The 27,914-nt window shown below is 37.2% G+C and overlaps 1 protein-coding gene across 1 annotated transcript in view; it reads left to right on the top strand.

Moving 5' to 3' along the window:
* Positions 1–1,431: 1,431 nt before the first annotated feature.
* afdna (afadin, adherens junction formation factor a) overlaps positions 1,432–27,914 on the top strand; it is a 109,203-nt gene continuing 82,720 nt past the window's right edge. Inside the window, exon 1 of the mRNA XM_016661302.1 lies at positions 1,432–1,834. Coding sequence (XP_016516788.1) covers positions 1,733–1,834 — 102 coding nt within the window. The 5' untranslated portion in view covers positions 1,432–1,732. The remainder of the gene's footprint in view (positions 1,835–27,914) is intronic.

Genomic DNA, 27,914 nt, shown 5'->3' with positions numbered 1-27,914 from the left:
AAAAACATCATAATGTCGATTAAAATTACAGATTTCAGGTCTGATCTCTGACTGAACAACATAAAAGTGGAAGTTTGCAATCTGGAATACCAATAAAAGTTAACATTGTAAAGAACACCAAACACTGGAACTGGAAGATATTTTAAATATCCAAAATAAAACATGACAACCAAAAACAATAAATAAAACAAAAATAAAAATCACTTACAATCAAAATCATAAATAAAATGGATTATCAGGTCTCTGTAAACAAAATTGCCCTTCTATTATTTTCAGTTAATTATGCCGCTAATTGAATAATTGCATATTGGTCTCAATGTTTAGCTTCCCCGCCCCCACAAATACATCTGGCAACAAATATCAAATTATATATTCAGTTCAGACAGGCATGTAGCTAAAATAAAGCTAGAATATAATACTTCCTATTCTGAGGCAGAGGGGTTTAGCAGCTGTTTGTGGCATTTAGCACCTGTTAGCTAGCACCAATTAGCAAATGGCTACAATATGATGACAAAACCACTCATCTCTGCTGCTGTAATTAAATTAAACTGTTTTGTTTGCCTAATTATAAGTGATATAAAAGGATAATGCGTTTTAGTTTAATTGTTTTACAGTAACATCATGAAGTGCAGATTTCCACTACAGGATTTCCCCCAACAGTCAAGTTTATTTGGAAAGCACATTTCAGCAACAGACAGCTCAAAGTGCTTTACATTTTACTTGAGTAGTTTTATTATGAAGTATAGCTACTCTTGGTTGAGTAAAATTTCTGGATTCTACCCAATAAATGATAAACAAAACACCACAGACACACACCTGTTGTTTTTATTAAAGTTTCATATGTTTTTTGGTGAAAGAAACTGATTTAGAAACATTTTCTTTTGCCTGATTTTGTTATTTTTTGTTACTTGTATGAATTATAGTCATTTTTGTCTTTAAAAAAACCCAACATTTCCACTTATTTTTATAATTTAGTCCGTCTGAAGATGTATTTTTTAATATTAAATGATTGATAATTTGATCAGTTAGTACATTTTTTGCTCTTTGTTGCAATAATTTTTTGGATGGCTACTTGTACTTGAGTAAAAATATTTTGAAGGAGTGCTACTCTTACTTGAGTAGAGTTTTTACTCACATTTGTTCACAGATTTGATAGAAATTTGTATGGAGTAGCTTTAAATGTAGCTGTTTTTTATTTTTTCAAAAATATATTTATTTTATAACCTTGTAACTATAATATATGTATATTTCTTATAGATTTGTATTTAATAAAAAGAAGAATGCTCATTGAGACTTTAAATTAAATATGAACATGCTCTGGGGAAATATCACTTTAACTAACTCTCGATGACGTAATCCTGCTTAGTAGCTCACGTGCCTGCTGTTAACTCTAAACATCCCGGGAAGCGGCGTCATGAATCAGAATTATTGGGCATTAAATAGTTAAGCGCCAGCGCGCGTTCTCGGACTCAGCGGGAGCGCGCTGAGGTGCACCGCGAACGCGAAGCAGAAACGGCTCAGACAGCAGGTCGGTCGATGAGCTGGGATACAAAGTACCGGCTGTAGAAAAAATAATTAAATAAAAAAAATTGGAAGAAGTCGACGTGAACGGTTGGCTTTCGCTGGCGGTTTGTTTTCCGGTGGACTAACGTTTCGGGAAGTTTTTTTTAAATTATTATTATTTTTATTCAGCGGAACGGACGCGGACTGAGGCTCCGAAACGCTGTCCACAATGTCGGGGAGCAGGGAGGAGGAGAGGAGGAAACTGGCCGACATCATCAACCACTGGAACGCCAACCGGCTCGACCTGTTCGAGATCAGCCAGCCCACAGAGGTAGGAGACCTGTACGAGAGGCCGCGGCCCTGTGGGGCCTCTGCTGTGGGGGGAATAAAGCTGCCAGTGGCGGACACCGAGGGGGTTAGATAAAGTCAGGTGGTGTTTGTGGGCAGCGTGGTTAACTCGGTGGTAAAGTCCTCTCCGTACGAAGCACCGCCAGACTCCATTGAAAAACCGGCGTATTTACACTAGTCGTCGTGAGGCCTTGGATGTTAACTCTGTCTGAGTTGCTGAAGCAAACTACACATATGAGAGTTAATAATGTACAATTCAGCTTTGTGTATTTTATTGAAATAAATTAAATACATGTAGCTAGCTGCTAGCTTACCTACCGCCGTCAACTGTATCTGTGGAGTAGCTAACAGCCTTATCCCTCCAAAGTTGACAGTTATGCTCACTATAATCATCAAAAATTTTTGTTATATAAATCGGTGCTTTATTTGGCATTTTTTGGTTTTATTGTTAGAAATGCGTGTAGTTGAGTCAAAGTCGGCACTGATTTATCAGATTTTTGCCAGCTAGCTCGTTAGCAGGTACACAACTGCGTTTACCAGGATACTACGAATACCTTTTGCTATGAATTGTCCTTGTATTCATCACAGTAGTTGTATATAAGGTCAAGTTTCTGACACAGTAACCAATGTCTGTGTTAGCAGTGGCATCGCAATGGCCGACGAACCAAGAGAGGGTTTTAGGTCTCGTTGTGTAAATAAATAAAAGCTTAAAGTATTACCAAATGGCTGGTGTGTAAATGCTAACACCTGGGTAGGGACGGCTGAAAGGACAAATTGTGGAAGATGAGATTTCCTGTCCATGCATTGTCCTTAACCACATCAGCTGGGTTGATGTGAGCTGCCAGTAATAATTTGACTCTGCAACATGTTAGGAAGCAGAGCTGTAATGAAATTGGCTTACTGGACTTGTGTTGAATACCCATGAATTACAGGTTGACACCAGCTAGCTGTAGATAGGGATGCTAGCAAAAGATTTAAAGGTAAAAACAAATTATTTGAACTTTCTCATGATTGTAGGTCAGTTTGTTTCCTCATATCATGTCTAACTGTAATCAAAAACTTTACTACTTATTTGTTGTTTTTATGAATTAGGGAGATAACTTGTTCAAAACAAGTTAATTTGATTTGTTTATCATCTGAAAACCTTGTCATACCCTATTCCCAGTGACTGTTTTTACCCCAGTTTAGTTACTTCTATAAAGTATCTCAGATTACTACCCTGAATCTAATCACAGCTGCCGTTGCAACATAAGTGCACACAATATCATAACCACAGAGGCTGTCTTGTACATAGTATTGGGTGGAATGTTGTACTTGATGTATCAGATAATATTTTGCAGTTGGATGGACTCTGCTTGCCTTTAATGTTGTCATGGGACATTGTTTTATGGTGAAAAGTAAAAGAAATGGGGGTAATCTTAATTGAAATCACAATTATATCAAAATATTTTACAGCCCTCCTGTAAGTGATCTTCTTCTGATGGATAAGTTGTACTGGAGTAACAAACACTTCCTTTGTTAAGTTGTCAAAGCCAGTGTAAAATATTCTTCTGGAGGCTTTCAGTTGAACCATCGTCAGTAGATTTTATACATTTCATACCCAAAAAGGTAAATGTAGAGACAAAGCTGGTAAGTCAGCATCAGTGGGGTGATTGTTGTTAACTATGCACCTGCAGATGTTACCTGGAAAAGTCTATTTGTTTCTCTAGAGAATTTCTACTTATAAACATTAATTAATTAACAGATCATACAGTTGATTAAATAATTTATCCTATCTTTAGGGAAACCAAGGAAGGTTTTTGTCCTATCAAAGCTTCAGCATAAGCTCTGGAAATAAACAGGAGTGGAAAAGAAATGGCTAATTTCTTTTCCATTCTGGGTGTTTGTTTCATGTTCTTATATTTGTTGTATCAACCCTTCAGGTCTTCTGGGAAGCAGAATTCAGCTTCTATGCACAAAAAAATCTGGAAGGAACTTCCAGAAAACTGCAAAGCTGCTGAAACACTGAAAACCTTTCAATCCAAATGAACCCACCTGCATAGAGTTGGGTTTTTAATGAAACATTGACCAAAATATTTGATGTGTGTTGATGATGGCATCTGACAAAATCAAATGTTTGTTACTGCTTTGATGTTTTTATGACTTTTTGTGTATTTATGTTGCTGAAATTTGCTACACAAATAAACTAGATTGATAAGGAATTTGGGAAACATTCAACCCACAATTTGAATAAATGGTTAAGCCAGTGCAGAAACAAATGAATCATTTTTGTGCAAGTTAGTAAGTTACACCAACCTTACGTCTGCCTGTTATCTCTTAGTTTTAATTTTAATCTTAGGTTGTGTTGGCAGCAGTTTTAGGCTGGCGTCCAACCCCCACCTCGCCTTGGGTGTAACAGGGGGGTCACAAGGTCCCCTCTCCTCCTTCTTGAGCCGATTAATTCATCAGGCTCAAAGCTGGGCATCCGTTTGCCAGAGTGGCGTTCTGCGCACAACAACCCCCTCATTTTGTAAGAAATGATTAACCATGTTGCACTTGTTCTTTGGGCTATAACTGTTAGCTTTGCTTGAAGGGCTGCAGCATCTTGTCCAGCAGAACGTGATTAAATGTAAGGCAGATGCATGGCCGCTCTTGCTAGATCACACCCTGTGGCCCTTATGTCAGTTGATGGAGCCCCAAAGCCTCACGACTGTCCTTCAAATCGTCCAGGATGCTTCCGGGTCTAGCTGGGACTCAGATGTGCAATGCTAGGAACATTTCAACTATGATGTGACGAATCCGAGAAGTGAATTTCAAAATAATGATGATAATAATAAAAAAGATCCAGAGTTTGTGTGTGATTTGCCGCTGAGAGCGGTGAGATCATTCGTGTGATTAGATTAGCCACGGTTGCCTGATTAGTCTGGAACAAAGGTTCTCAAACTTTTTAATCTTGCAAACCCAAACTGAATAAATCCCGTTTGGGAACTGCTGGGCTCATTATAACACAACACGTTCTTCTGTCACATGTGGACTCACTGTAGCAAAAAGCCCAGCTCTGCAGACTCAGCCTGAAATGTGTGGCACATTCAGACAAAATCATAGCTGCAGTTTGTTTTGTTTGTAATTTCTTCCTACCAAATCCATGCAGCTCTCCTGTAGTAATCAGTCTTACCTCTACATGTAAGTGATAACTTATACCTAAGGAAGGTTAAGTTGAATGCATTTTTAGTTCCAGCTTGTGAGAATGATCCTAATATTAACATGTGTTTGATGTAAGTAATACAATTTTTCCTTCATTTGTATCATTTGATAGGCTTTGATCAGCACAATGTAGCTTAATGTTGGGTCATTTTCCCATTGAGACTCATTTCTGGTTGCATTTTCAAATGATTGTGCAGCTTTGCTATCTAGGCTCAATTTGTGCAGAAATTGGAGAATTTAACTATCTATTCACTGTCAGATTTAACTCCCTGGTTCTTCTTCCTTCATTTTCATTGACATCTTGGCATCAGTGTTTAAAAAATGGTAGGAGCTATTAAAATCGTTGGATGTGTTTTCTGTGGGTGCATAATCATCATCCCAAAATAGGTGTGTGAATGTAGTAATTGTAATTTAAGTATGATGAGCTCACTGTTGGTATGCTGATGTAATATTCAGTCTGTTGGACTCGCACCTGGCACGGATGTCTGAAGATCACACAGACATTTGGAAGTACTCTGATTCATCACAGTGTCATCATCGTAATGGTTTTCTGTAGAGTCTTGGGGTGGCTTTGTATTTTCTGACAACTAATTGTTGTCAAAAAAACAATTAGTTTTTTGACAACAATCAAAATTAGTTGTATTTTTGGACTTCTGTGCAAATCAGTCCATACATGTTTACTTTAGTTGCATTTTCATCAAAAATTTTTCGATCTTCAGTTAATGTTGGAAAAGATCTCAATTTCACAGTTTAACATGAAATACTGCACCGTCATCCTCCTACCACTTCCTGTCGTCTTTTGTCGTTTCTGCAAGTAGTGACAGCCAGTTGTTGATTATATGATTTGTATGATGCGTCATTGTTCAAAATGATGAACATTGGTTGGGCAAATGTTATGGCCCACCTTAACAGTAGTTTATGTAGTATTTTGGCAGCAGGAGCTCCAGTATCTGTAAGGCTTGGCTTTGCTCTGCTCTCCACAGACAGAATAAACCAGCCAGCCATGGTGAAAAAACTCAATGAAACACCTACGTCCTCCAATAAAATCAAATAAAGTCTCAAAATTAGCACAAGGCTCAGAGCTGGCAAGTTTTATGAATTGGTAGATCAATTTTTCCATAAGTTTTGTTGTTATATGGTTGACTGGAGGCACAAGGATATGATGACTGCTCAGCTAGCTGCAGCTAGTCACATCTGCTAACCCTTGAACATTTCAATAATTTAGAGTTTATTGAAGGTTTTGTTGCTCTGTTTTGTTCCATTTGGGGGACAAAAACAAAAAGCATTGTTCAAGTTTTGGTACAGCAATATAAACGGAGATCTGCAGGGAGATGAGAGCTAAACACAAAACACTGACATGTTTATACATACTTTAATAGAGACAGAGTTAGGAAATGAAAAGGAATACAAGGCCTGATTGAATTTTAAGGTTTCTTTGTGAGACATAGTTAGTATTTAGTTAAACTCTAAGGCATTTTTAAAAGGGAGATTTTCTTTTGTAAAATGTGAAAAACATGAGACTCTTTGTTTTGTACATAAAAATGACAGAATGGTTTTATATGTCTTGTAAAATAATTCATTGTTCTGCTGAACCACAGCACTGTTATATTTAGGAAACATGAATAACAGTTAAGTGGAGCTGTTGGTTTGTTTCCATTCACTGCAGATTTACACACTTTAATAAATCTGAAGAATTTAGTGAGGCTAATTAACCTAGCATGCATGTTCTTGGACAATGGAAGAAATGTAAACTCCATGCAGAAAGACCCCAAGTTGGGATCCTAACCCAGGATTGTTTTGCAAATATTTTCCCATAATATAACCATTGCATAAATGTTTTTAATACCATGCAGCTCTTGTGCTGGTAATTTACCCCTTTGCCATTTTGTAGCTGACATTTAACTTCTTACTTGTCATTTCACATCTGCCTTAGAGACATTTTGTAATGGCTTTAACAAGCTGTACTTTGGTAAATTTATATAATTAACTTCAGTCTATTGTTAGGAAATGTATAGTATGTTGCTACGTATCGACCAACAGGAGGTTATTTTGGAACCATCAGGGACTATAATTTATCATGATTTATATGATTTGACTGAACACCAATCATTGGAAATGGGATATAATTTAAAATTATTAAATAATAATATACAATTATTTGTGACTTGTAAGCATTTTGATTTTTTTTTTTATAATCCCTTAAAATACTTGTGTATTTTGTTGCCTTCTCAGGCATTGCACACTCTAGATACGTTGCAACTTCCAGTTAAATCATATTTCACAGGTTAGTAAAAAAGAAAATTAGCGAGGGATGCTAGCTTGACTTTGACAACTTTAACATGTAGATGTGAGGTGGAATTCGCTGTGTTTCAGTTCAGCTAAAAAACCCCCCAAAGGTGACCCAAAAACCAGCTCTGACAGATCATTCGTAGAGCAGATGTTTAATTAGCTAATCAACCACCTCTGTGTTCATACAATCATTTATTAATAATCGCAAAATAAACGTCAAGACTGGAGATGTAAAACTGTAATGGACTGAATGTTCTGTTCTTTGTGTGGGAATCGTTTTCGTACTTTTTGGTGGAGTTGTTATCAGTCAGTTGCTATGGCAACGGATCTGTGTGTTGCGTAGCCGACACGCAGAACGAGGAAAAAAAGAAAAATACGAATGGTTATTGCATAAAAGGCGATTTATTCTGCAGCAGTTCTTTGATAAGCCGAGCCAGGTCAGCTTATATCGGTGCTCAAATATTGATTAGTAACAGCTATTAGTGATTCAGTGTCAGACTGAGGAGATGTTTGCTGACTTCCAGTCTCTTCTTGATTAGCAGCTGATGCTAATGTGATCAGACTGAACACTGAAGGCTTTTCTTCAGTTAATATTAGCCAGAAATGTGGAAAAGCAGGTAACGGCAGTGGCGTTTTCCAGAGATTGCCTTTACTGTGTTATATCTGTGCAAAAATGGCTGCCGTTATCGCCACGTCGAGGCAGATGTGCTAGTGTTTTATTCATGTGATGAAGGTATGGGACACTTTTAATGCTCATCTGCTGGACCCGAGTGCTGACTCCACTCAAAGTCTTAAATCTTCTTACTCAGAGTGTCCAAACCAGGCAGCTGGTCCAGAAGTTTAAGATGTTTAAATAATACAAAATGCACTAAAATAGAGGTTAATGTTTAAGGAAAATTCTGTTCAGCAAACATTTTTCACTGTTTTTGCCACACTATGTTAAGAGATTGTGATATTAGTTTAGGTTTTCCCTCTCTTTACAGAACAATGCTAGTGTAAGGTTTCACATTAAATTCCCTCTACATAAAATATTCTCCTTGCAAAATGAGTAAATTTCACAGATTTCTGGTGCATACCAACTGGATCTGAGCTGAATGCGTCTTTTCGTGCAGGAAGCTCGCGTTTACCTTCTTCCCAATGGGATGTGAAATCCAACAAGTAAGCAGACTCCCCATGACATCAGCGGCCGCTCCCTCCGTTTCCCTGCTGCCAGGAAGCAGGAAACTTAACAGGAAGTGTGTGGATTGTGGAGATGGTGCGTTTCCTGTCGTCTAAGTGGAAAGGCGCTGTTGCAGAAAGGCGCTTTGTCAGATTTTCTTTATTTCACTTATTTTTCTTTTCCAGATTAAAAATACTGTTTAGAATAACTGGTTCATCACAGGAATGTTTTTCCCAGGGTTTCTCACTTTACTGATGATGATTAAGGTAAATTAAGGTAACATTTATCATATTTTTTATGGTCTTAGAAGTTGAAAAGTGCTTATTTGAGTTTAGCTATTCAGTAATAATTTCAGAGTTCACAATAAATTAAAAGATGTTGAGGGTTCAAGGTGAAGGAAGTGCATATAATAAAAGCTCAGTTTTTTAAATAAAGTAAAAATTCCAGTTTTTCATGTAACATAAGAGTCGCCTTTCAATAATCCCAACTATGGGACCGATCTGAACTCAACCCTTTCTTCTCTAACCAAGAACTGGCCCAAATATAGAAGCTTGACATTAAAAATGTTTTAAATATTTTAACTTTATTACCAAAATGATCTCTGTTGTCTCAGCTCTTCTGGAAGGTTGCAAAAATATTGTTTTAATGACAACACAGTAACGGCAACAACAATAAAATGATAAACTGTAAATAAAAAAGTATAACGACAATTAATGAAATTATAAAGATAAATAATACAATAACAATAAGTAATACAATTGCGACAAATAAAACGACAAAAAATAAAATGATAAAATGTTAAATTGATGAAATACATGAAATAAAAATAGAGATTAAAATTATAAAAATAATGCTAAATAAATAAAATATGAGTATAAAAATGTTAAAAACAAAATTATAAAAATGACAAATGATAAAAATGACTGAAAGTAACCAAGGTATAAAAATAACTAATATAAAAATAATAAAAGTATACAATTAAAACGGTAATAATAAAATCAGTGTTATAAAATTGATAGAAAAAATATAAAATCAATAAAACAGTAAAAATAGAGAAAAATATGTAATGAAGTAATGGTGATAAAAACTGACTTTAATGACCGTTAGCTCAGTCGTTGTTGTGGTGGCTCAGCTTTAGCTAGCTGAGAGCTAGCAGCCTGTTGGACCTCAGCACAGTGAAGCTGGTACCAGACCCGCTGACCGCTGCGAGCGCTCATCCGTCTGCGTTGTTCTGCTGTCTGTCAGGCGCACCCTTCCTCCTCATCGTCTTCCTCCTATCCTCTCTGTCCCTCACCATGTCATGTGTCTGCGTCACCGTGGTAACGACGATGCTGTGATCAGTCGCTGTGTTTGACAGGCTTCTGTGAAAACAAAGGTGTTGTGTGTTTGGACTGTGATTGAATGCATCGGTTCAGGCTAAAGTGGCCATTAGCAGTTAGTTTGCCAGCAGACAGGATTCGTTAATCTGCAGTTTAATTGAGGTTTGAGTGGCAGATGGCTTTGTCAGGTCTGTCAGCTAAAGGCTAAATTACAACTCGGCATTAAGGAGACACGGCAGAGCTTGCTCTGTTTTTTTTTATTTTAAATAAAACATATTTTAATCTGGTTTTAATCTTTTAAATTTAGATGCAGAGGCTGAATAAATGCAGTTAAAGCAAAATAGTTTGTTTTTATTGAATAGAACCTGCAATTTTATCAACGACATTCTCCATATTTTAATGTTCTGTCACCAGCATTTGTTTGCTGTGGGAGAAAATATCAATTTGGATAAATATTAAAATTTTTCTTTGTGACAAAAACTAATTATGAATAAATGCTAATTCAAGTCAAAAATACTTTATGGATCTCAAAGGGAAACTAACTGTTGTAACCCAAGATTCCTGAAAGAGGTGTTGTAGATGGCAGGAAGGATCTCCAGTAGCAGTCAGTCCTGTGACAAATCTGAAGAGGCCTCTGACTGAAGACTGTTGCAGATGTATTATTTGAATTAAGTGATGTACAGCAAGCCCTGACCTCCTTGTTTTTGTGTTGCAAAACTATCATTCAGTCTGGACTTTTTAGTATTGTGGTTTTTTTCACTTGTTTAGAGAATTTTCATGTGAAGAGACTGGATTTAATTTCTTGTCCGCCTAGAAAATTTAGTGAGAAAATCTAAATGGAGAGTAGCAGAAACAAAAGTTTATCTTGCTCACAGAAAAGTTTATAAAATCACTTTGAACTGCTTTGTCCAAATAAACTTGACTGATTGATCAATTTGACACTGGAACTGGAAGACATTTAAAAAAAATCCTACAAACAAATAATTAATTGTGAAATCTCTGTAAACAAAATTGTCCTTAAAAAAACGACTAGGAGAGACCAAAACTGTAAACTTTTATCGTTCTTTTTGAGAAATGATAAATCATTCAAATTGCAAATAATTGATTTATTGTGACAGACCTACCTGCTTGTAGTGTAGGTTTATTTTTATTTATTACATTAGAAATGCATCCTTTTTTTTCAAGCTATGTATTTATTTACATCCCAGGTTATTTGATTCCACAAACTACTTATTTTCATATTTTACCTGTCTTCATTTTTAGGTGTTCAGCTGATATTAAACATGAAAGTAAAGCCTTGCTTTGCCAATACTCCTTCTTTAAATCTATGTTTAGTCTTGGTGTTGCAGCTTTGTTGTCTGTATTAACTCCAATTAATGCAGCTGGCTGAGTTTTATTGGCTGCTGCACATTAAAGAGAAGGATGGGGTCTCATTGGACAGCTGGGATCTGACGTCTGGCCACTTACTGCCTCAGTTCCCTTTAAACCCAATTAAACACGTCGACCACAAACCTATCTCAGCAACCAATTATCTATTTTAGAAATATAAATTTTAAACAGTTTGTTTAAAATGGTTCTGGTGAAATTTAGCTAATTTTTCTGGACAAGATTTGCCAGAAGCAGTCACCTGATTTTTCTTCAGTTCAAATGAGTTTTGATGATATTAGAAAAAATAGTACAAACAGTGTTATTGTTAATGCAGTGAATAAAAGAGTATGTCCAGACTGTATAATAACCTTCAATAAAAATACAACACTTGCAAGATTTATGTCTTTTACACAAATTTGAAGCAAAATGATCTAATTAATGCATTTTTTTATACTGCTGCTGAAATATTGATTGTTACAGATGTACTATTTTTATATTTTACTATTATTTCGATAGGAAAACAAAGCTGTAGAGACATTTGATAACTTTAGTGAGCATTTCTTTTGTCTTCATAGAATAAGACGAATCTGAAATCTGTCATTTGGTAATTTAGTTGAGCTGTCTGCTCATGTAGCCACTGGCCCTGCTGTTCTGAGTCCTGAGGCGTTGACTGACTGTTCAATTGGGGACAAAAATTTTAACATTTGTTGGATTTTCAGCTGGTACAATTCGCTTCCACATTTCTATGGTGAAATGCATCAAGCTCTTTGGAAAACCAGTTCCCCTCCTCGCCTGAAGGAAACGACACAAAACCTCTTCACAAAATGTAAACGATTATATTTTAGCGTTTGTAGGATTTCTCTTTGATTTTTGGCAAAATACCACAAGAAATTTCTCCCGCTAGTGCTAGCCTAGCGTGTTTGTTTTGGTTGTATTTACCCAGAATGCCCTGCGCTATAGTCCATTTCCTGCTCCAGTCTGCTTGGGGTTCACATATGCATTCAAACCGTACCAGAGTTCACTTCAGCCGAACAGAGACATAGGTTTGTAGGCGGACCAGAGTTTGCTTCACTCCTCCCCAAACAGACCGAAATTTTTAGACAAATGAACTAGAGTTCAATTAAAGTGAACTAAACAGAGCTGGTGTGAAGTCATCCTCACTGTGTAGACTTCCAGTATGTGCACTTTATTTACACATTTAGTTTAGTTTGCAACATTTCTCAGATAATTGATTCTAACTTTAATTCGCGGGTTGCTTAAGCCTTAAATTATTCTCTACCCGTCTCGCAGAACCACCGTTCCACGTTGGAGGCAGTTAATTTTCCGTAATGGGCCTTCAGATGTGATCAATATATGTTAAACTGCTCCCTAAAGGAGCTTCCCTTAGCAGTCTGGAGTAACACATCAGCACACTGGGCGGCTTTCGGAGGGAGGATGTCCAACTGGGTAATATGTCATCGTTTGGAGGGGCTACTGCTGGAATTCCTGGAATGCAAATGGAGCTTTTAGACGAGAACAGCAGACGGGATGAACGGCGAAGGATGACTGCGATTCCCTCACACACTTGTTTATGTGGTGGCTAAAATAAAAGCTAAAGCAGGAGTTTTGGAGTGAAGCACCTGTGGTTTCTAATCCAGGCTGCACATTCCTGCTCTCTTATCTGTCTTTTCCCTCTGTCCTGTGCTGCTAAAACAAGCGGTGTATTGTGTGTGCTCAGCAGAGCAGCCCGCCCTCAGAGCTGTGTGTGGATGTGTTTGTCCCAGCCAGCCTGTCAGACCGCGTTAATCCCCTCAGAGGCCCAGCTCACCTCCTCCTCCTCCTCCCCCGGCGGCCTCCATTGGTTCTGGCCTGGCCCGTTTTCCTCCTCAAACGCTCGCCCACCTGTCAGCCTCTCCTCTGACCTCACAGGATCAGACAGCAGTCAGGCAGGGGCCAATTACTATGGCCGCTTGGCACCGGCCGCCACCAGCTCCCAAGGTGCTTTGCAGCAGATCGATGGTCTGCAAGGAGGGAAAACAAGCAGCGGTCTGTGGTGTCTCTTGGGATGATGAGGAGTTAAGCCCAGTGTTTGGTTGTTGTGGTCAGAATGAAGTCAGAGGTTGCAAAGCTGCAAACACTGCAGCATGTGTGGGAGTTTATCGTATCGTTTAGCATTTTTTGTGATGACATTTTGATCATTATCCTGATAAAATACCCTAAAATGTCATTGTTACTTTTAAAGGTATATCAGTATAATGACATGCAGTTACTGTTTGCATTTCAGTGATAGAAATCACCCTTCATGTGACTGGTGTCCTAACAAAGCTAATTAGAAATGGGAATGTTTTTCATTAGCGATATTTGTCTTTGTTGGGCGATGATTGCTGTGTCATGCAGTCACAACCATACAGTTACATTAAAAAAGTAGTAATATTAGTTTTATTGTCAGAATAGTACCACAAAACATTGTGATTAAACTTTTAAGTCCATCCCATCCAGACCTAATGTGGTTTATTTGAAACCTTAGTTTCACTGGGGATGGAAATCTTTAAGTATCAAAATCAAATCTTTGATGATTATTTTATAGGTCTTAATAAAATATTTTCAAGATTTGTTTGCTTTGCAAGGGGGAACAATGAATGGAGACATTAGAATTTTTCACATCATCTTACTTGCCTGCATCCCTGGTTTTGTTTTACGAATTGTCATGTAACTTCTGCAGAAAAGCAGAAGTTGTCTGCTTCCCTCTCCTTGAATGTGGTGGCGCTGCACCAAGAATCACTGAAGGAAATTACATGAAACCACAGAAGAAGAAACTGAACGCAATTTTCTTTTTTACAGAAATGGAGTTAGATTTTAGTGGTTGCAGCATTTCTCTTGTTTAAGCCAGTACTTCAGCTAGCACTACACTAGCACGTTTGTTTTGCTTGTATTTACCCAGAATGCCCTGCGCTGTAGTCCACTTCCTGCTTTTGGAGCAGTTTCCAGTCTGCTTGGCGTTCAGTTCAGGTGAAATGAACTCAAGCACTCAGAGTTGATTTCACCTGAACTGAGTCTGAGGTTTGTTTTTCTTTTTTGGTCCACATCAGATCACGTTCACACCTCTCCAAACAAACCGGACTCTCTAGAAAAAACAGATTTGTTTGATTAAAGTGGACTACTAAACAGTCCAAGGTTGTTTGTCCCATCTCCACTCCCCCTGTCAGCTGGTTCTCTTTAATCTCCCAAACCCAGTGGGCGCTGCACCCTGTCCTCGCCTGTCAGCCCAGCCCCACAATTTGACCAGAAACACAATAATAATAGCTTGTGGGTGTCTTCTGGACTTTACTTCACTCATATTTGTTGATCTTAGCCATTCAGCCTGCTGCATAAGAATGGCTGTGACACACACACACACACACACACACACACACACCAGAGTGTTGTAGCATGCAATGTGCGACTGAGGCTGACGTAATCCTAGCCGATGTGTGGGAGGAAGTTTTAGTTTTTCTGTTTTCCTAAGAGTTTGGGTGGATCTCTCTTCCCAAAAAGAGAGCAGATGTATTTCTCTTCAACCTTATTTTTTCATAAATGTTATCACATGACCTGCGCATGTGTGTGTCGAAAGGGAGAGGTTGCACACTGAGCTACTGTTGCTAATCAGTTGTTTGTCCAAGGAGGCAGAGTCTGATGCAAATCCACGGAGTCTGCGTTTAACGTGTTTAGCGCTGGTCATTGTTGAAGCTTTTCCGTGGCAGACGCCCGTCACATGCCGAGTGAAGGCGAAGCTTGTCGTCTTCACAGCGTTTCTGTCCAAGGCCGCATGATGTCATGAGCTAATCTGGATGCTTGTGGCACCAGTCGCACCAGTTTCAGGATATCTGCAGCTTCCATCATGTTTAATAGCTGTTCTTGGTGCCAGAGCGCCTGCAGAATCGTTTTTGGGTGATGAATCCACATCTGCTGTCATTTCCTCTATTCTGATATTCAATCCATATATGCAAATCTTCATTTTACTTTATAGTTTATCTTGTGTTTAGTCTGTATATTTGTCCTGTAGGGGATAATTATTCAAGTTTGCAATATTTATGGTTTATATTAGATCAGTTTTGTCAATTTGTTACATTTTTAATAGAAAAATTAATTATGAATTGTAATAGCACATCATTTCTCTGATATTTTTAATGAAATATAATGTACTTTATTGATCCCCAAAGGAATTTGCTTATTTCTTGACAGGCTACTCAATCAAAAGTGTGAAAATTTATAAAAAAAATATATACATAAATGTGAAATAAGTCATTTAAATATGACCTAAATATAAGATAAGTACATGAAAATATGTTGATCTAAAAATGAGTCCAGAGTAGACTTAAACTTAAAGACAACTTTACTTTAACTAGGGATGCATGATATATCTGCATCAACACGGTATCAGCCAATATTCGTCTTTTTTTTGTCATGTGTCCAATAAGTATAACTGGCCAGAAATAAATAGCCAGGATTTACTGTGAGAGATATTGTCATTTTGAGACCATTTTCAGATAATATAATAGAGATGGCATAATAATGCACATACATCCTCTCAAAGATCAATACAACTAATTTCTAAATCACACTTTAAGACTTTGTACATCTAAAAAACAAAAAAAGTTTAAGTAAACACAACCAAAGCAATAAATAAAATTAATTATGGATTTTCTGTAGACAAAAAGGCCCTTTAATAAACATTAATCATTAGTTTTAGACGAGAACAATTCAGAAAATTCCTAGTTTGGACTGCTGTAATCAAATAGTGCAAACTAACAAAAACACTCCATTTGAATAACTTAACTAGCGTTTCTTTTCATTTATCATGCTTTTAAGCGATCTGTTTATTGTGACAGTTTAATTGTCGCCCATTACTGCAGAGTTTATATCAGATATTGATATTGGCCTGAATTTATATCAGTGCATCCTTGTTTTTAACAAATTATCATGAAACATGGGCTTCTTTCAGCCAGCTGACTGGCAGTGCATAAAGTAGAAGAGTGTTATTTCTCTCAGAAAAGCTCCAGGTCAGGATTGTTGTAGGTAATCCAAGCAGCAGGAACGTCAGTACAGTGAAAAATAAAGTGTCAAATTACTAACAAGGCCAGTTTTATATTTATTTATTTATGTATTAATTAATTTTTTCCCCAACCATCACCAAAAATATTTCTATAAACAGTTTATGGTTATGTTTTGCTTAACAGCATTAAAGGGTAATTGATGCACCATGTTTTAGCCTCCCCTCCTTTGTCTGTTTCACCTGAGTCGAAACGTGAGACCCGGCCGAGGTGGTCGCCATGGCAACGCGCGGTGGCTTGTTGGTGTCGGGTTCCTGTGGCAGAGCGCAACCGCTCATGTCTTTGCAGCGTTAAAGCAAACAAGAACCTCCTAGTGCCGTGACTACGTGATTCGGTCGATAAATTTCAAATTTTCACTGAAAAAAAAAAACTTTTCCATTTTTGTTTTTTTTCTAAAATTAGGTAAAATACAACTTTCCAAACAAAGTTTCTGCTACATTCTCAATGGTTTCAGCAAGCTCATTTATTTATAGCTCTTATTTAAATACTGTTCTCATCACCAAGCAACAGCAGTTAAATAAAGCAGCAAGAAATAGTTGATACTGTTGATTCAGTACCAAGGAAGCACAGGATCCAGAGAAATGTAGCAGCAATATAACTTTTTCTTGGATACTTAGAAAAAGTGCGACGAATGTAACAAGTGAAAAATATATGAGGGTGTTCACCAATTTAAGATTTAATTTATAAAATAGATGGAACCTTTAAGTTTGAGTGGATCAGAAGCTGGTAGTTGGAGGCTACAACTGGACTGATTGGTCATTAAATCCATTGCTTGGAAAGAGGAATGCATCGTTTTCACAACAGGAAAAACACTGAGGTTGAAACATCTGTTGTGATGCTAGCTACAACTACAACTTATTTCTCTTCATTTTATGTGTTCAAATTAACTATATGTGACTTTGCATTAACGTATTAACTTGTCCTCACCTAAAACTTCCTATTGTATTTTGTCTGACTTCCTAGTACAAAACGCTACATTAGTGCCAGCTGTAGATGTAATTGAAGTATTGAAGGTATGAATTACTATTTCTAGATCATCATGTTAAAAGTTGCAGATCTAAATGAGATCCAAGCCTGAAATAAGTCTTTACAGAGATCTTGATGTTAGCCGGTTAACAGCTTAATTTGTTCATCATTCACAGTCAAGTCAGTGAGACAAATGGAGATTGAAGGGAACTGACAACTGAGTGTCATCAGCATAAACATGGAAATAAATAATATACCTCCGATGTTTCTGTAAGAAATCAGAGAAAGAGTCCTAACATGAAACCCTGATGTACTCCATAGCAAATAGAAGAGAACCACTGAGACGCAACCCATTGTTTCAGGAGGAGGAAAGCTCTACGTACGATCTTTAAAGCTGTTAAGCAACGAGAGCCGACGGTACTGTCACAAGATCATAACAAGACGAAGGAAGCTAAAAGAAACAAAAGCACAACTAATATAGCAGCAATCTTTTGTGGCCGTTGCCACTTCTGCAGCAACTTCTGTAGAGAGGTTTGTTTGGTGCGTAGTCTGGCTTCTTATGACGCATGTCTCCCATCAGTGACAAAAGTCAGATAAAATGCGACTCATCAACTGATTCATACCAAACTGAACAAACTGTAGGTGTGAAAATGTCTAATAGACATTCTTTGACTTGGCAATGAAATTGCTATTTCTATTGCTATTGTTTAAGAAATTTAGAGTTTAAGTTTTAAGAACAGGCAAAAATTAAAAAATTGCAATCTCATCACTCATACTCAAATGTTTCTCCAGGGTTTCAGTTAATTCAACATCAGCCCGGTCACCATACATTTTGCAGGACATTAAATTGTCCCAGAGGTTATTGCGATATACGATAATATTGTTGTTTTTAAAACCATTTTCATGTGATATGATTGCAATGGCATAATAATGGAAAAACACATTCTAAAAGATCAATAATGATCATTTAACCCTGGAACTGGAAGACATTTTAAATATACAAAAACAAAACAATAGAAACAACAAACAAAATAAATCATGGAGCCTCTGTAAATGAAACTTGTTTTGCTTTTGTCTGTAAACTATCAAGCTAGCTGGCGTCGCACCATTTTCCCTCAGTTATGGACCGTTCCAACTGATAAATGTGTAAACCTCAAGAACTCAGAACATTTGCACAAGTTAAATTCTTCAGATTAAATGAATTAAGATGAAACCACTGATGGCTGTCCTTGAGCTGAAACTGTTTTCTCCTTTTGTGCCTCTGTGCCGAGTAGCTAAATGAATCCCTGGAATTTGCTCCCAGTACGATGTTGGACGTTTCTCTGGATGATTAGTAATCCAAAACCCCACAGAGGAGGGAAAAAACTTCGACTACGCCAAAGTTACGGCCCATTTTACTGTAGCGCACATCCAGATGAGGCCAATATTATCAGATGACCTCTGGGTTTGAGCTGATTTTCACAGGAACGGTTTTTGGTGTGACTGATTCATGCAGGATAATGCAGTTAATGCGGTTATTAGCAGTTGTGCAAGAACCCCAGATCATACTGCTCCAACTATAACAAGACTTTAAATGCTGCATTTCTGCTTGATTTGGTCTGAGGTGGTTCAGCTTTGTTTTGTTGGACGTTATTGATTAATCGATTCTGATGATTAATTGGATAACAAAAATTGGCACATTCTGCAGCTTTTTCATATCCTCTTAAACTTTAATCGCAAGTAATCCGATTAGTAGTTTCAGCCCTTATTCCAATATTGTGAATGTCCCTTTTTTCAGTTTGTGTACTCCAGTTAATGATAAATCAACTAAGTTAGTTGACAATTACATCAATAATTGATGAATCACAATTAATCCGATTAATCATTTCAGCCCTGGTCCAGATTGTTTGAAGGTCCTTTTTTGAGATTGTATACTCCAGTTGATTATTACTCAGTTCATAAATTAGCTGATGATTATTTCAGTAATTGATTATTCATGATTAATCCGATTAATTGTTTCAGCCCTAGTTCTGATAGTTTCTTTTTTGACATTCTTTTGTGTACTTCAGTTGGTCAATCAACTATGAAATTAGCTGATAATTACTTCAATATGCGATTAATTGCGATTGATGCGATTAATCGCAATTTATGTGATGGTTTCAGCCCTGTGTCTGGTAGTTTTCATGTCTTGTTTTGAGATGTTGTACTCCAGTTAATGCTTAATCAATTAGTGGACGATTAATCATTAGTCCGATTAATCGTTTGAACCCCAGTTCTGATAGTTTGAATGTCCTCTTCCCCTTGCCTTCGTTTTGTCTAAAAGTCACTCGATGTGGGCTTGATGTGACGGTTCTTTGGTCGGCCTGCATAATTCAGTAATTCGGTACGTCTTTTTTTGTGTACGCGCTACATTCTTGAAGCTGCTTCTCCATTCGCGGCACGTACAGACCTTCAGAAATGCCTCCTAAGGTCACGGCACTGTGCGCTCCGGCTCGGTGTGTGTTTGTACCTGCAGCGGCCCGATCACAAGGTGCCATGTTTAACCAGGTATTGATCTTCCCTGCACATCCACACATGTCCAGGAGCTGGTGACCTTCCTGCCTGTATTCTGAACTCTGTTTCTGAACTTTTCTTTTTTAGTTACTGAGAAGCAGAAGGGGAAAAAAATCTGAGTAAATGGAGCAGAAGTGAACGCTTCCTCTCATTATCCAGCCTGTTTCTGACTCTGGCTTCATGTTCCCACAACATCTGAACTAATGGGCTGTTTTTTTCTTTCTTTCTCTAAACAAGTGTGCTTGCTGAAACCTTTTGAAGTTTTTCTGCAAATTCTGACTTTAGCTTTGTCAGGGTTCAATTAATTTAATACCAAATTAATATAACAACACCTTTCAAATGCTAAACTGTACAAGTTTAATTTTATAACAGTTCCCATTATAACGGGAATATCCACACAAATGTCTTTCTTGCGAGATATTTCAGATGTTTTTCATAATTTGTAATTGTCAAGTTATACCTACATTTTGAAATTTCTGTGTTTTTAGTACCTTAGGACTACAGATGAAATGTAGCTGCTAAGCTAATTCTAACTTTACATTGAGATGTATTGCAGATGCATTGATTTAATTTGCTTAAAGCTTCAGTATCTAACTGGAAAAAGACCAATCAGACCCAAGAGGAAGGCCTTAACGCTGTCAATCACTGCGTGTATGTGTCACTCACGCTTCCATCCTTCTCTCTCTGCTACATTATAACCAATTCACCTTAGTCTGTCCTAAAGCAGGCAGGGCTGAGCTTTTCACATGTTAGAAATATTTTTTTTTTGCTACAAATGGTGAAGTTTTCAGTTAAGGAATGCTGCTGTTGCATTTTGATGATTTCTCATAAAAAAAATAGCAATAATGCGTAAAATAAGGTTAAGCAATTAAATGAAAAATCTGCAAAATATGCAATTTTTTAACCTGATTAATCATTTCAACCCTATTTTTTTTTTTTACCTACTTCACAATTATGCCGTATTTTGTTGGCCTACTATATAAATTGAGATTTGTTGTTTTATTGTGACAAAATGTGAAAAATAAAGTGTTTATATTTAATGTGCTTTGTGTAAATATGTGCAGACAGGAGTCGCCTCCACTCTGCAGCCTCCTGGTTGTTGGTTCCCACAGTGTTTTCATTCCTTTGGCCTTCCTGTTGCTTGCCAACCTTGATCCCTCAGAGTTGGTTATGGAGGTGCTGAAGCAGCGAGCAGGTCCGAGGATTCCTACATGATTTATCCTCTACCTTCACACAATCGCTCTCTGTCAGAGCCACAGGGTGGGCTTTGTGTCCGCCGGGCTGGACAGCTCGATACTGAGGCTGAAACTCACCTGAAACAAAAAGGCTTTTCTTTCCCGCAGCAGAGGAAATGTCTGCGTTTTGTCTTCTCATTGTTTTGGGCCTCCGCTACCAGTCTTTGTTTTTCTGGTGATTCAAGTTGTTTTCTGCTGGGCAGGAAACTCAAAAGCCCCAGTTAGACCAGTTCAGTGCTGTGATATTACTGGAAGTTTGACTTCTTCGTCCAGAACAGGAACTGGGCAGTGATTAGCTTTTTGTTCCTGCTGTGTGTTTTCCTGTGAACGCTCAGAGAAGCCAGTTAGGTGGGTCATGCTAAGCTAACCTGACTCTTTGTTTTGGGCTGTTGTCCTGCTGAAAGGTGAACCTTTGTCCCAGTTTCCAGTCTATTTACGGATCTTTTTCATCATTTAGCTCCATCTTCTCATGTTTTACCAGTTTTCCTGTCGATACTGAAGAAAGTGTCGTCCCGCTGCATAATACCGGTACAACACCATTTCCCACATAATCAGTAATTACCCTGGACCTCTTGGCTGCTTCTTTTTAAATGTGTTTATTTTTAGTAATTTGGGACAACTAACAGTCTGTATTTAGCTCTGTCTTATCAACTTTTACTAATTTTTGAATCATTTCAACATTATTTGAAAATTTTCTTTGTATTTTTATATTTTTTCATGTTTTTAAGATTGAGTTATTCCTTTTAAATGTTTATTTATTCGTCTTTTATTTTTCAACCATTAGGGGCATTTAACAGGCATTTATTTTTATTTCTGTTTATTTATTCATTCATTCAAGTTTTTGGAGGACACTCAGGTTTTTTTTTTCATACCAAGGTTTTGAATTTTGGCAGCTTTTATTTATTTTTGCATTTTTGTTTTTTTAAATTATTTTTTTAATGCATCTATTTATTTTTTTTATTAGTGTTTATTGGGCCCACTAAGGTTTTTATTTTATTGTTTTTTACAATTTGCCTGGTGTTTTGTTCCATCTTCTCATCACCAGTTTTTCTGTCCCTAGTGAGGGAAAAGGCTCCCCACAGCATCATACTGCCACCACACTGCTTCCCCACATGACCAGAAGTTCCCACAAACCTCTGGGCTCCTTCTTGGATACGTTTCTCTTTACTGCTGGTTGACACTATTGGTTAAAGTACTAGACGTGCAGAAAGTGGCAAATATTAAAAATATTTATGCTTGCCATGCTGATGTGACGACTGTCTTTCTCGGAAGCTTAAATTTACGCTCAATAAGCCTCGACTCTCAACCCCGGCAGTGAAGCCGGAGTCTGGATTTATGCAGTGGTTAATCTCCAGTTTCACTCTTGCTGTCATTGTGCAACTCCTCACTTTTCCCCTTTTAGCTCCCGTGGATTCCTTCAAAACTGTAGATTTAGTTCCTGCCTGGGTTCATTGTTTGTTTATAAGCTTTATTGCATGTTGAACAGTTTGTAGTGTGTGTGTGGGGGTGTGTGTGATGGGATGACTTTCTCTTCCTCATATCTGAGATAAAACCTCCAACCAGCTGACCGTAGACAGGCTTAGGGTGGAATCCCCCCTTGGTACTGCAGGTGGGGCTGCAACAATATTGACTCAGGAACTCAGTTCATTTTATTAGGCTCATGTTCGTGTGCGTGTGTGTGCGTGTGTATAAGTAAGAAAGGAATGACGCAGAGCAGCTGGAATCTGCTCCCATTATCCAGAAAGTTTCTCCTCCTCCCTTCTCTTAAAATTAATCTTTTCAATACCGCTAAAAAATTCAAATTCGAATGTAATCTTATGTCTCCATGGTTACGAGGGATTTAGCTATTTTACTTAATTAAAGACAGACCAGCAGTATCACTTTCTGCTCTGAGAATTAGATGGAGTATTTCCATTTTTATGTTGGTTTTTTCCCCCCCCTGAAAACATCAGTTTTTATGAAAATTTGATTCATTCCTTCAGTTTTTGAGCATTTTTAGTTGAGCTGGATTCAAACTACTAACGTTTACTCTCTTACATTTACGTTAGTAACGTTTTTAAGCAGTGTGCTGTGAGATGTAGTTATCCACACTTTTCATTTATGCTGGAGTAATGTTTTAAATTAATTTATATTTATACAATTTTTGTTGAAGTTTGCACACAATCTTTGTCGTTCTGATGTTTTCTGCCTGCTGAGATTGTAGATGTTGTCACTGCAGGGCTGGGAAAAGGTTTTATGGGGCCTTAAGCTGAATAATTTGGGGGCCCGTCTTCCTGTTCAGGACTTCACCACCACTAATTGGCCAAGGTTAACCGCAATCACAGATTGATGTTTGCTGGGCTGCATTTGTGAACAAACTGAGCTCAAAAATTGTTACCATGATAACAGAACAAACAAACGTCGATGCTTAATTTTTGCACTTTTATAAAGTCAGCTTGCCAATACTTTTAAATCTTACATCTTTTAAATTTGTCAGTGCTGAAACTGTCTAATCACTTTTAATAGTTTTACCATTCTTAATAAGAAAATACAAAAATGTTAGATCTAAGTTGAGTGTTATATGTTGAGGACCACTTATGCCTCCGTCTCACCATTTTAAATAGAGAAACATGAGAAAATTAAATAATTGAAAAAGTCCTAAAGTAAATATTTATGCATGTGGATTTTTTTGTGTAAAACTGAAGATGTTTGCATAACATTTTTTTCTTAAATAAAAAATATGTATATTTTTTTATTATTTAAATGTTTAATAATTACATGTTTTGCTTCCTGGTCTTGTGCTGGGGTAAATCATAAATTTATTTTAAAATAAAATAAATTACCGCAGAATAATTTATTCAGCGCAGGGAAAATACTGGCATTATATAATTTAACACATGAAAGAAAAAATAAAAATAAAATTTTATTTAATATTAGGATTTTAAGCATATATATATAGAAATGTGCAGTTCTAGGCACAGCCAAGATACTGCACAGAACCCTCAAGCTCCCAGGCCTCTGGTAGAGGACCCGAGCTCAGAAGATGAAAGAGAGACCACCCGCGGAGGGTGAGAAGGGAATTATTTATTTATTTATTTTTTATTCAAATAAACGTACAATTTAAAAAGCAAACAATGGAGCATTTTGGAGAGTAAGGGAGAAAGTTGACCATATTTTTAAATGTTAAATATGTGGGCGGGGACCCATCTCAGATTATCCTGCCCCAGGCCCAGAAAAAGCTTCCAGCTGCCCTGGAAGATCGTCTCGGTTGTGAATGCTTCATGTTAGATTTATGTGGCGAAGCCTTTTGAGCTCTTTATGCCATAATTTATTTATTTGACACTAAAACCAGCTTATTGAACGATCACCTCGGTTATAATTTAACTTCAGTTTTTTTTCAGTGTAATATCTTGAAACGCAGACATGCAGCTCTGTTCAGGCTCAGTGGATAAAATGTCACACTCCAAGGCCAAAAGTGGTTCATTGGCTCAGATAAAGAGCTCTGGTTAGTTTCCTTAACACCTGATAACCCCCTGCCTACCATGCACGCACACGCACGCACACACACACACACACACACACACACACACACGCACACGCATCAAAAGACCTGCTATTTTTATGGTTGAAACGTGGAGGAAAGATCAACATAAACAAGATATAGTGGTGTGTGGATGTGTTGACGGTTGTTTCTGATTAAAACCTGGATTTTTATTTCGTTTTTGTTTCTCTTCTTGTTGCATGTTTTGAATCGGTGTTTCTCTGCTTTTAAGCTCGAACAGGAGTCGTGTTTGTAGTCCTTCTAAAATGAAAATAAGGGTCCCTTTGGTCAGCGAACCAGGCGGGTTGTTGTATTATAATCATAGAAAGACAATGAGGGAGCAGATGAGACTTTGAAGAGGATACCTGCGAGCATCTTCTGAGAAAAATGCAACAGCCCCAAGTATTTATGAATGTTTTACAGTTCTGATGCGTGCCAAATATAACAGCCTGCAGCCAGCGTTAATACACAGAGCACAAAAGTGTTTGATGGAGAAATTTATAAATAATTTGCATAAAAAATTGTGGATCTTGGATGCTTATATCTTTTGGATTCTCTTCATAAAAACAAAGTGTTTGATTCTTTCTTTAAAAAGCCGGAATCAAAGTTAGTTTGAGATCTTGACGTCTAAAATGATTTTATTATTTTATAAAAATAAAAAACACAAGTTCTGATCTGCCTGAAAGAAAAGTTAGTAATGTAAGCAAGTAAAGCAGGTTGCATAAGGCTGTCGCAATAGGCAATAAATCATTTGATAAATTGAAATGAGTTAAATCATTTCCATTTGTATGATTGATGATTTTTCTCTTTTCTGTCTTTCTACCAAAAACTGGTGTTTTGGTCTCAGCTAGCCTTTTTTTTGAAGGACAACTTTGTTTACAGAGACTTTATATTATGGATATTTCAAATGTCGTCCATTAGAACTTAAAACTTGTTAATCTTTGAGAAGATGTTCTTCCATTATTATGCCATTACCATTATATCACTTGAAAATAGTTTCAAAACAACAATTTTATGGGAGAACCAAATGTAAATACATATTCTGAACTAATAGAAAATATTGATTGAAATTGTTAGTTTCTGGGTTTTTATTCAGGCTGAACTGTCTAGGAGTAAACTGAATGATTTTGAGAAGACATCTTGAAAGTTGCATAGGGCTTTATGTTTTACAGAAAAGACGCTCAGCCCATAATGCACGAAGATGAAAACTTTCTTCAGCTAAACAGAAACAGGACTGAAGTTATCTTTGGACGTATAGAAGAAAAATCTACAGTTCAGATTTCAGGCGATCAGGCCTGAAACCTGGTGGACTCTGACATGAACCTTCACATAAAGACGGTTACAAAGTCGGCCTTCTATCACCTGAAGAGCATCTCCAGGATCAGAGGACTAATGTCAGAGTAAGATCTAGAGAAACTCATCCATGTATTTATCTTTAGTCACATTGATTACTGCAACAGCGTCTTCACAGATCTAATCTAAAATGATTCAAATTAAAACACTTTCCCTAGTTTATAAATCACTCAACGGCTTGGCACCAAAATACGTTGTTGTTATGTCAACCTTGTCTGGCAAACTTGCATCAAACTGTTAGGAATCTGTAGTTTTTGATTATTTAGTTTGCCTTTGAGTTAATCATAATCTGTCAGCAGAAGATAAATCTGTTTCTGTCTGAGTAGTTGGGTTTATTACGCCTGAAAACGCTCTAGGTTCCTCTAAGATGAATTAAATCACTCTTAAACTCAAGTTCACCCTGATATATGAGATCAGTATTTATCTTCCATGAAGTCCATATAAATTTTCAGGTTTAAAAGCAGAGACTTATTGTCCATAAGGTTGAACTCTTCCTGCCCGTAAACCTGACCTGGGTGAGGGATGAGCAGCAGGTGGGACCGGTTTCAGGTGGCCAGTGTGTGAAATCAACTCACTTTCTCATACAAACCGAGACCTGACCTTTGACCTCTGCCGTTGGAGAACTTTGACCTGGAGGGTTTTTTTTTTTTTCCCAGAAAGCTTCATGGGTGGACTTAAGGTTGTCTGTTTAAAGCGGATTTCCTCGCCACAGCGGTTCTTTTGTCTCAGTCTGGCAGACATTTTACAGTTAATCCACTTGTGTTTAGTGTAACTTTTATAACTGGGCGTACAGCATTCCTGCGCTGAAATGAAAGAGATACAAATGTGTGTGTGTGTGTGTGTGTGTGTGTGTTGGGGCTTTTTGAAATGAAAACATGCAGCACTTGAAGGAGGATCTTCAGTGGTTTTGTTACTGCTGCTCAGACCGAACAGAGATCATTAAAACACAGAGTTGTTGATCCACACGAATGTTATGATAGAAACAAAACTTATTCCTCCCCAACTTACAGATTTTAACACCAAAATATTTCATAGTTTTTTCATTATTTGACTAAATTTGATAGAGCTTTATAATAGGACTGTTTGTATATTTACAGAAGTTATCCAAATAAACAAAACAGTATGCCATCTTTGTAGTCCAGTTATATTCCTTAAATAAACTGCTATTTAAGGAAGTAATGATCAGGATTATTTATGTCTCCTGCTGGCTTCCATACCTGATTACAGTGAAATAACGCCATTACTCCATTATTATCACATGGTGTAAAACAGTATGGTGATTGTCCTATTTCCTCACCAATGACTTAGAAAAGCAGTGAGCTCCAGAGTTTCATTCAGATAACATTTCTCAGTCGCTAGGCTAATGCTAGCCTTATTGCTGTCTGTTTTGATATGACTCTTTGGTATAGATTTGGTTTGTAACTTTTCATCATGCTTAACGGTTCATGAACAAAACAGAGAAAAAGTTGTTTATGTTTTATAAACCTGAATAAACCTCACACTTGTGCAAAATCAGCAAAATAATACTCTCTGTGTGAATTAAAGTTTTGCTAGCTGTGCACACAAAATATAGCAGAGATTTGCCAAATGTAGCAAAGTGAGGCACTGCTGCTCACAAAATTAACAGATGCATCCCCCTCCCCCCAAAAAAAGATTGTAATTAGTTTATTAGCTAATAGTCGTACAGTTCTAGAGTTGGATTTTAGTTTAGTTGTGTGTGAAATTGCTCATTTTTGCGAATTTGCTTTCTGAGCTAGTAATTAAATCCAGATGTTTCTGGGGTGTGTGCAGAGGGGCAATAAAATAAATCTAACTCCTAGAACACTCGTAGTGCCAAAAAACCAACTTTATTAAGAAAACCAACTCCATCAGGTCATCACAAAACATAAAATAAGTGCAGTTCAAATGAAGAAGTGCTTATTGGTTAGCCTGTTTGCTTGGTTGTTTTCCTCTCGGTGCAAAAACACAAAATCCTACCAACTAATTTTGGTCTAGTTTCTTGGTGCCCTTGAAATGAGACAAAACTTAGTGGTAACTTTTCTGCAAGAAATAAGAGCTTGTTTTAAGTTA

Source organism: Poecilia formosa, unplaced genomic scaffold, assembly GCF_000485575.1.
Source record: "Poecilia formosa unplaced genomic scaffold, Poecilia_formosa-5.1.2 Scaffold322, whole genome shotgun sequence".
NCBI classification, from domain to species: domain Eukaryota; kingdom Metazoa; phylum Chordata; class Actinopteri; order Cyprinodontiformes; family Poeciliidae; genus Poecilia; species Poecilia formosa.
Note: the sequence above shows the minus strand (reverse complement) of the source record. Positions and strands in the feature narration are given on the sequence as shown.